Source organism: Leptopilina heterotoma, unplaced genomic scaffold (genome assembly GCF_015476425.1).
Source record: "Leptopilina heterotoma isolate Lh14 unplaced genomic scaffold, ASM1547642v1 Lhet_54, whole genome shotgun sequence".
Lineage (NCBI taxonomy): Eukaryota > Metazoa > Arthropoda > Insecta > Hymenoptera > Figitidae > Leptopilina > Leptopilina heterotoma.
In genome coordinates, this window is record NW_025111118.1 from 6,975,001 (window position 1) to 6,986,152 (window position 11,152).

Sequence of the window (11,152 nt, forward strand, 5' to 3'; positions counted from 1 at the left end):
GAAATAATTAAGTTTTTTAGAAAAATTTAATTATTTTCAATAAAAAAATTTGTTTTTGGAATTCAATTATTTTCAAAAATTTTGATAAAATTTGCTTTTTTGATTTAATTATTTTTAAAACATTTGAAATTAATGTCTTTAGAATTTTTATTTGAAATTCAATTATTATTTTTAATACAATATTAATAATATTCGTTGAAAGAAATCAATTATTTTCATAAATAGTAGGGAATAGAATTCTTCGGAAGAATTCAGTTATTGTCATAAATATTAAAATTCTTTGTAAGAATTCAATTATTTTTATAAAAATGTAATCAAATTCATCGCAAGAATTGAATTATTTTCATAAGTTATAAAATTTTTTGGAGGAATTCAATTATTTTCTTTACAATTTAAATAAAATTTCTGCATAGAATTCAATTAATTCTTAAAAATTTTATTAAAATTTTGTGAAAATTCGTTTCTATTTTTAATTATTTATTTATCATTTCTCCAACGCTAATTTCTTTTTATTTTAATTAAAAAAAGTTGCTTCGATTATTAACTTATTTTTCAAACGGTACTTTCTTTTTAATCGCCTCCAAAAAACTGTTTCTATTTTTTCTATAATAAGAAAAATAATAATAATAATAATAATAATAATAATAATAAATAATAAGAAAAATAAGAAAACAAAAAATAAAATGAAAATTAAAAGAGATTTTATTTTACAATAAAAAAAAATATTGTTGTTGATTTTATTTGGAAGTTTTCGATTTTTTCAAAATTGAATTTAAAAAAATTATTCTTTTTTTCTTGCACAAAAACGAAAAGGAGAAACATTTGAATAACATTGGATGAAGTTGATTGGTTACCAGGAGTGACGAAACAAATGACTTGTTGTTAATCAGGTGAATCAAAATTTTTTTTGCTCCACTCTTCTTGGAAATGTTAAAAAGTTTAATCGGAAATCAACGACTGCAAATTATCATTTAATTTTTATTAAACGAAGTGTGTTTTGTGATTAGAAAAAAGAAAAATGCGTGAAATTGCCCATTTACAGGCGGGCCAATGTGGCAATCAAATTGGTGCGAAGGTAAGAAATAAATTCATGAAAAATCCTAGGAATATTATAGAAAATATTAAAAACAATAATTTCCAAAAAAGTGTTATTAAAAAAAAAAAAATTTTAAGAATAGAAAATAATTGAAAAATTGAGAAATTATAAAAAAGTAAAAATATATTTTAATGCTTATAAATAGAGTGAATTTTTTTTTGCAAAATAAAAATAAATAATAATAAAAAAATATAAAAAAATATTCACAGAATATTAAAAAATGATTAAAAAAATAAAACAGTAGGAAATATATTTTATTTTAATGATTATAAATGGAGTAAATTTTTTTAATACCAAAAAAAAAAGCCTATTATATTTTTTTACAAACGGAAAATTAAAAAAAGTTTAATTTTAATTTCTGTAAATTTTAATAATTTTAATAATTTTTATACCTACTTTTTTAAATTTTAATAATTTATATATATATTTTTTTAATTTTAATAAAATAATTTCGTAAACTACATAAATTCTTTTTTTTCTTCAGTTTTGGGAAGTAATATCGGATGAGCATGGAATCGATCCAACGGGAACGTATCACGGAGACTCGGATCTTCAATTAGAGAGAATTAATGTCTATTATAATGAAGCAACCGGAGGAAAATATGTACCGCGAGCAATTCTCGTCGATTTGGAACCGGGCACAATGGATGCTGTCAGATCTGGACCATTCGGTCAAATATTCCGCCCGGACAATTTTGTTTTCGGTCAAAGTGGAGCCGGAAATAATTGGGCGAAAGGACATTACACCGAGGGTGCCGAATTGGTTGATTCCGTTCTTGATGTCGTTCGCAAGGAAGCCGAGAGCTGCGATTGCTTGCAAGGTAATTTGAAAAAAAAAAATTTTTTTTGAATTAACATTTTTTGAATTAACTATCTAATTACATAATTTTCTAATATTCTTCTTCTAATTAAGAATCTCTGAGAAGAATTTAACTATTTTTATAAAAATAAATGAATTCTTCCAAAGAATTTTATTGTTTATGAAAATAGCTGAATTCTTCCGAAAAATTTTATTTCCTACTATTTATGAAAGTAATTGAATTCTGATGAAGAATTAAAAAAAAAAATTTTTAAATAATTGCATTTCTGAGAAGAATATAATTTATGAAAATAATTCAATTCTTTCGACGAATTTGATTCAAATTTTTTTTAATTAATTGAACCGTTTCAAAGAATATCTAAAAAAATTTTCAAAATAATTAATTTTTTTAAAGAAATTTTTGAAAATAATTGAATAAACAAATAAATTCCTGATAAGAATTTCTTATTTAAATTTTATTGAAAATAATTGACTTCTTTCAAAAAATTTAAATATTTCTAAAAATAATTGAATTTTTGAACAGAATTTTCTTAAAATTTTTTTAAATAATTGAATTCTATGCAAAAATAAATTATTTAAATAATGCAATTTTTGCGACGAATTTGATTACATTTTTTTTTAAACAATGAAATTGTTTCAAAGAATTTAAAAAAATTTTTCACAAAATTAAATTTTTTAAAGAAATTTTAATTTTTGAAAATAATTGAATTCTTTCAACGAATTTTATTGTTTATAAAAATAACTGAGTTCTTCCAAAGAATTTTATTCCCTACTATTTATGAAATTAATTGAATTTTGGTGAAGAATTGAAGAAAATTTTTTTTTAATAATTGGATTTTTGAGAAGAAGAATATAATTTATGAAAATAATTCAATTCTTTCTACGAATTTGATTCAATTTTTTTTTTAATTATTCAATCGTTTTAAAGAATATTTAAAAAAAATTTTCATAACAATTAATTTTTTATGAAATTTTAAAGAAATTTTTGAAAATAATTTAATTAAAAATAAATAAATTCTTAACATTTTTTTTATTGAAATTGTATTCAAAATAATTGACTTCTTCAAAAAAATTTAAATATTTCTAAAATAATTGAATTTTTGAATTGAATTTTATTAAAATTTTTAAAAATAATTCAATTCTGTGCAGAAATAATAACTTATTTAAATAATTCAATTTTTGCGACGAATTTGATTACATTATTTTGAAAATAATAGAATTGTTTCAAAGAATTTAAAACAAATTTTTCAAAAAACTATATTTTTTAAAGAAATTTTAATTTTTGAAAATAATTGAATTCTTTCAACGAATTTGATTCAATTTTTTTTTTAAATAATTCAATTGTTTTAAAGAATATTTAAAAAATTTTTAAATAATTTTTCATAACAATTAATTTTTTATGAAATTTTAAAGAAATTTTTGAAAATAATTTAATTAAAAATAAATAAATTCTTAACATTTTTTTCATTGAAATTGTATTCAAACTAATTGACTTCTTCCAAAAAATTAAAATATTTCTAAAAATAATTGAATTTTTGCATAGAATTTTCAAAAAAAACTTCTGGTGAAAAATTAAAAAAAAATTTTTTAATAATTGCATTTCTGAGAAGAAGAATGTAATATTTGAAAATAATTGAATTCTTTCAACGAATATTATTAATTTTGTATTAAAAATAATAATTGAATTTCAAATAAAAATTCTAAAGAAATTTAATTTTAAATATTTTTAAAATAATTAAATCAAATAAGCAAATTTTATCAAAATTTTTGAAAATAATTAAATTCCAAATATAAATTTTTTATTGAAAATAATTGAATTTCTCCAGAAAACTTAATTATTTCTAAAAATAATTGAATTTATAAAAACAATTTTATTAAAATTTTTGAAAATAATTTTGAACTCTTCCAAAGAATCTTATTATTTATTAAAATAATTGAATTCTGTTGAAGAATGTTATAAAAATTTATAAAAATAATTGAATTTTGGAAAGAATATTATTAAAATTTTTGAAAGTTATTTAATTCTATACAGAAATTTTATTAAAATTGTAAAGAAAATAATTGAATTCCTCCGAAAAATTTTATAACTTATGTAAATAATTCAATTCTTGCGACGAATTTGATTACATTTTTATAAAAATAATTGAATTGTTTCAAAGAATATTTAGAAAAACTTTCAAAACAATTAATTGTTTAAAAGAAATTTTAATTTTTGAAAATAATTGAATCAAATAAGCAAATTTTATCAAAATTTTTGAAAATAATTGAATTCCAAATACAAATTTTTTATTGAAAATAATTGAATTTCTACAAAAAAACTTAATTATCTCTAAAAATAATTGAACTCTTTCAAAGAATCTTTTATTAAAATAATTGAATTTTGGTAAAGAATAATTATTAAATTTTTTGAAAGTAATTTAATTCTATGCAGATATTTTATTAAAATTATTTTAAAGTAAATAATTGAATTCCTCCAAAAAATTTTATAACTTATGTTAATAATTCAATTCTTGCGACGAATTTGATTACATCTGTTTGAAAATAATTGAATTGTTTCAAAGAATTAAAAAAATTTTTTCCAAAAAATTAATTTTTTTAGAAATTTTAATTTTTGAAAATAATTGCTGTCGTGCAAGGAATATTATTAATATTGTATTAAAAATAATAATTAAATTCCAAATACAAATTTTTGATTAAAATTGTATTGAAAATAATTGAATTTCCCTAAAAATATTTCATTATCTCTAAAAATAATTGACTTTTTGCAAATAATTTTATTAAAATTTTTGAAATTATTTAAATTCTTTTGAGAAATTTTTTATTAAAATTGTATTGATATTAATCTAAACAATTAAATTCTTGCTGAAATTTTATTATTCATTACAATAATTGAATTGTTACGAAAATTTTTTATTATTTCTAAAAATAATTGTGTCTTCTGAAGAAATTTATTATAATTATGAAAATAATTGAATTATTATAAAGATTTTTGTCAAACTTTTTGAAAAAAATTAAATTCTTGAACGAGTGAAACATTTGTTATTTAAAAATTAGAAATTAATTTATAACAAAATTCTTTAACGCCCTTGTAGTTTTAACAATAAGATAACAGATAATAAATAAGAAATAAATTAATTAATAGTTAATAATTATAAATTTAATTAATAATTAATAAAAAAATTAAATATTAAAAATTGAAAATTAAAAATTGAAAGCTCGAAATAAGAAAACTAAAGTAAAAAAAATTGTCTTGAACAGGATTTCAATTAACACATTCGCTGGGCGGTGGAACTGGCGCCGGAATGGGAACGCTATTAATTTCAAAAATACGCGAAGAATATCCCGACAGAATAATGATGACATTCAGTGTGGTGCCATCGCCAAAAGTATCGGACACAGTTGTTGAGCCATACAATTGTACATTGTCTGTCCATCAATTGGTGGAGAATACAGACGAATCCTATTGTATTGACAATGAGGCATTGTACGATATTTGCTTTAGAACATTGAAACTCACAACGCCTACTTATGGTGATTTAAATCATCTCGTGAGCGCGACCTTGAGTGGTGTCACCACTTGTCTTAGATTTCCGGGTCAACTTAATGCCGATCTTAGAAAACTCGCCGTCAATATGGTGCCATTCCCTCGTCTTCACTTTTTCATTCCTGGCTTTGCTCCTCTCACGTCAAGGTAAATTCCCCCCCCCCCCCTTTTTTTTTGTTACACAGAAAAATTATTTTTTCTTTCTTTTATTTTTCTTTCAAATTGAGACAAAAAACTAGTTTTTCTTTCTTTTCTTCTTTTTCTTTCATTTTCATTAGTCTTTCTTTCTTTCTTTCTTTCAAATTGAGACAAAAAACGAATCAAAATTGTTGCGATGCAAAACAATTTTTATTCGTTTTTTTGTCTCAATTATTTGATATCCACAGAAAAACTATGCAATGAGGACAAAAAAAAATGATTAATTACGAGGAATTTTATTGTCATTCTTTTTCGCAATTTTTTTTTCTATTACTGTGCACATTTCGGAATTGGACAGCTACTATTGGGCAATTTTCCTGTAATGTTTAATCATATAGTTTGTCATTTTCTCTCATTATATTTTTATCCGCCTTTGAAATTGTTCGGTTGCATTTTTTTTTCTTTTAATCAAAAATTAATTTTAATCAAATCAATTAATTTTCGATTCAATAAAAATTATAATTCACTGAAAAATTAATTTTTAACAAAATGAGAAAGTATTTAATTCATTATTTTTATACGCCTTTGAAATAATTTTCGACTATATTTTTTTTAAGCAAAAATTAGTTTTAACTAAATCAGTTAATTTTTGATTTAATTAAAATTTAAATTGATTGAAAAATTAATTTTTATCATTTTGGGTAATTTATTTTTAATTAAAATTTCATTTGAATCAAAATATAAGAGTTTATTTAATTTTTGAGATTAAAATCAAAAATAAAATAGTAATATCAGACTTCGCAGTCGATAATTAATTTTAAAAAAGTAGTAAAAACGTAACTATCGAAAAATTAAACTTGACGAACGAAAAAAAAAAACGTTTTAGATACTTTACAAAACTGACGAAAATTCCATTCTATATTTTATTTTCCTGACTTCTTCCTAATTTTCATCAAAAAATATTTATTTCTTTCTTTTTTTTTAAAATAATTGAATTCCTAAAAAGCATTTTATTCATGAAAATAATTGAATTCTTGCGAACGATTTTATTAGAATTTTTTTAAATAATTGAATTTCCAAGAAGAAATTGATTACTTTTAAAAATAATTGAATTCCTAAAAAGCATTTTATTCATGAAAATAATTGAATTCTTGCGAACGATTTTATTGGAATTTTTTAAAATAATTGAATTTCCAAGAAGAAATTTATTACTTTAAAAAATACTTGAATTCTTGTGTTAAATACTGTTTTTTAATTGAATTTTTGGGAATAATTTTGTTATTTATTGACATAATTGAATTCTTTCGAAGAATTATTTATGAATAATTGAATTATTTCAAAAAAATTGAATTTAAATTGAATTTAAAAAAATTGATTTCTTTTGAACAATTTTATTAAAATATTTGACAATAATTGAATTCCTGTGAAAAATTCTAATATTTTTGTAAATAATTGAATTCTTCCAAGGAATTGAAAAAAAAAATTTTTTTTAAAAATTGATATTTTTCGAGGAATGGAATTAAATTTTTAAAAATAATTACATTTTTTTTATCAATTTCTGCAAAATTGTGTTAAAAATAATTGAAGTCCAGAGATGAATTTTTTTATTTATGAAAATATTTGAATTGTTGCTAAGAATTTTATTAAAACTTTCAAAAATAATTGAATTCCTGCGAGAAGAATTTTATTATTTTTGAAAATAATTGAATTATTGTGAAAAATTTTATTAAAGGCTTAAAAAAAATTGAATAATTTTGTTATTTATCGACATAATTGAATTCTTTCAAAGAATTATTTATGTAAATAATTGAATTCTTGAGAAGAATTTTATTAAAATCTAAAAGAATAATTGAATTATTTCAAAAAATTTAATTAAAATTGTATTTAAAATATAATTGATTTCTTTCGAGCAATTTTATTAAAATTAAAATATTTGAAAATCATTGAATTCTTGTGAAAAATTCTAATATTTTTGTAAATAATTCAATTCTTCTAAAGAATTTAAAAAAATATTTTTTTAAAATAATTGATATTTTTCGAGAAATAGAAATCAAATTTTTTAAAATAGTTACAATTTTTAAGGAATTCGATTAAAATTGTATTAAAAATGATTGAAATCCAGTGATGAATTTTATTATTTATGAAAATAATTAAATATTTGCTAAGAATTTTATTAAAAATTTTCGAAAATAATTGAATTCCTGGGAAGAATATTTTTTATTTTTGAAAATAATTGAATTATTGCGAAAAATTTTATTAAAATGTTTAAAAAGAATTGAATTTTTGTTAAAAATTTTGTTATTTTTTGAAAATAATTGAATTCTTCATAAGAATTTTATAAACATTCTTTTAAATAATTAATTTTTTCGAAACATAATAAATATTATGAAAATTTTTGTTTTAAATAATTGAATTTTTGTGGAAAACTTCATTTGTAAAAATAATTGAATTTTTCGATTAATTAATTTAAAATAGTATTAAAAATAATTAAAATTCTTCGATGAGTTTTATTATTTATGAAAATAATTGAATCCTTGCTTGGAATTTTATTAAATTTTTTAAAAAAATTGAATTTCTATATGAAAAATGTTATTATTAGTGAATGTAATTGAATTATTGTGAAGAATTGAATAATAATTTGTTAAATAATTGGTTTTTTTTCTAAATTTTGATGAAAATTTTATTCTAAATTAATTGAATGTTCCTGTGGAAATTTTATTATGTATTTATAAAAATAATTGAATTTTGGATGAATTTTATAAATTTTTTTTAAATAATTAAATTCTTTTGCGAAATTTTATGAAAATTGTAGATATTGAAAATAATTCAATTTCGAATATTCTTTGGAAATAATTGAAAATCGAATTTGATTATATTTTTTGAGAATGGTTTTTTGATTTCTAGTATTTGCGAATTGAAAGTAGTGGAAATTCTTAAAAAAAAAAAAAAAAAAAAATAGTAACTTTTAGTGGATGAAATCTAAAAAAGTACCAAAATAGTAGCATAACATATAAAAAAAAAGTAGTAAATGGTAGGTTTTAGTAGATGAGTTCGAAGCCTGTAATACAATAATAATTTAATTTTCAATGAAAATTTAATTTGAATAAAAATAAGAAAGTATTTAAATTTGTGCGACTAAAAATAAAATAATTTTGTGAATAATTTTCAGAGGATCGCAACAATATCGAGCGCTAACTGTTCCGGAATTGACGCAACAAATGTTCGATTCAAAAAATATGATGGCAGCTTGCGATCCAAGGCATGGAAAATATTTGACAGTGGCTGCCGTATTTCGCGGTCGAATGTCAATGAAAGAAGTTGACGAGCAAATGTTGAATATTCAAAATAAAAATAGTACATATTTCGTTGAATGGATTCCGAGTAATGTGAAGACTGCCGTTTGTGATATTCCACCGAGGGGATTGAAAATGTCCGCCACTTTTATTGGCAATTCGACGGCAATTCAGGAATTATTCAAAAGAGTCTCCGAACAATTCACCGCAATGTTTCGAAGAAAAGCTTTCTTGCATTGGTACACGGGAGAAGGTATCAACTTTTTTCCATTTCAGTTATTTATTTTTTCTAACAAAATTCTATTTAGCATTTTAACAAAATTTTCATTTTTTTTTTTTTTTTTAATAAAATTTGTCTTTTTTTAACAAAATTTTCTTTTTTTTTTTAATAAAATTTATCTTTTTTAAACAAAATTTGTCTTTTTTTAACAAAATTTTATTTATTAACTAATAAAAATAATAATATAATAAATAATAATAAACTAATGTTATTTATTAGTATTTATTATTATTTATCGATAACTTATCTAATAATAAATATTTACTATTTTTAATTTTTATTTTCTATTTTTTAATTTTTTTTTTCTATTTTTTGTTGATAATAAAAAAATAATCTAATAAAAAAATGGTAAATGAAATAAAAAATTAAAAAAACAGTAAATAAAGTAAAAAAATAAAACCATTTCGAACATGAAATTATTACAATTGAACTTGTGAAAATAATAGGAATGGACGAGATGGAATTCACCGAAGCGGAAAGTAACATGAACGATCTGGTTTCGGAGTACCAACAGTACCAAGAGGCAACTGCCGACGAAGAAGGTGAATTTGACGAAGAAGACGAGGGCGAAGCAGATGATAAATAAATCCCCCCCCCCCTTCCTTCGATCACCTTGTGATCGATAATTTTTAGTTTTAATTTTTTTGCAAAAAAAATATTTTTCCAGTTACAAAAAAAATTTATTTATTACTAAAAAAAAGAAAAACACGCACACTTCGTTTTATAGTTGAAAGAAAATTTCTACTTTTTTTTCTGTATAAAATTATAAAATTATCATTTTCAAAGTAATTATCAGTAGATTGAATAGAAAAGTCAGAAAAAATTAAATTCAATGAATTTATTTATTTTATCAATGAAATTCAAAGTGTGAAGAAAAAAATTATAATTAAGTTAATGTTTCATTGAAATATTATTGTTGATAATAAATTTTTATACATTCAAAGGTTGACTTTCATTGCTTTTTGGAATAGTAAATAATAATTAATAGTGAATAATAATTAATACAAAATAATTAAATAATTATTATTATAAATAAAAAAATTTATAAATTATAAATTTCTTTTATTATTTTTTAGTCCAATTCGAATTTTTTATTTTTTTAAGTCCATTTACCAAATAAATAAATAATTAATAATTTTTTTTATAAATTAAAGGGGCTGAGATTTAAATAAATAAATTATTATAAATTTTTCTTTCATAAATGTTTAGCTCCATTTTTGTAAATCTGCTTACATAAGAAAAAAAATAAATTTTAAATTTAGAATAAAAAAATATAAATTAATTAATAAAAAAAATAAATAAGAAAAAAGAAAAAAATAGTAATAATATTATTAATAATAATAAAAATAAAAATAGTAATAATAAAAATAGTATTTAATAGTACTAAAAATTAATAATAGACAATATAATTATTATACAGTTATTGTTTCAATATAAACGGGACTAAAATTAAAAAAATTAATAAAAATTAAGAAAATAAATAAAAATACTAAAAATGTATTCGTATTTTGTTTCTAAGTAATTAAAAAAATAACTCCCAATTATTGGAGAAATTAAAAATATTTTGTATAGCAATAAATCTCGACGATGTTGTTAATTAAGTGCGGTGAAGATTAAAAATCAGATTTAAGATTTTTTTCTCCTTTTTTTATTCTTTAAGATAACAGAAAAGAGGTATACATCCGTTTTTAATGATAATTGCAGATTTCTCTGATATTTCTCCTTGCTTCTGAGTCATTAAACTCGGGCGATCTAAGCTTGCATAACTTAAAGGCATTACATTAATTTCCCCTCGCGCACCACGATATTGTGCGTCATTCCTGTAAAGGCGATCTCTTTATTTGCATATACCTATAAAGATCTCATCTCTATATATTTTTTTTTTCTTTACAAAATGCGAAGAGGAGAAAAAAAAATTATATTGTTCATACTTTATTCAACACTGATCGTTTTATTACAAAAAAGAAAATGGAAATTATAT

General features: G+C 20.0%; 1 protein-coding gene across 1 annotated transcript; it reads left to right on the plus strand.

Annotated features, from left to right (window-relative positions):
- Positions 1-913: 913 nt before the first annotated feature.
- On the plus strand, positions 914-9,892 carry LOC122508375 (tubulin beta-4B chain-like). The gene is made up of 5 exons (XM_043621676.1): positions 914-1,075; positions 1,581-1,917; positions 5,175-5,607; positions 8,768-9,144; positions 9,618-9,892. The coding sequence occupies exons 1-5, from the start codon at positions 1,019-1,021 to the stop codon at positions 9,755-9,757; spliced, it is 1,344 nt and encodes a 447-aa protein (XP_043477611.1). The 5' UTR covers positions 914-1,018; the 3' UTR covers positions 9,758-9,892.
- Positions 9,893-11,152: the final 1,260 nt, after the last annotated feature.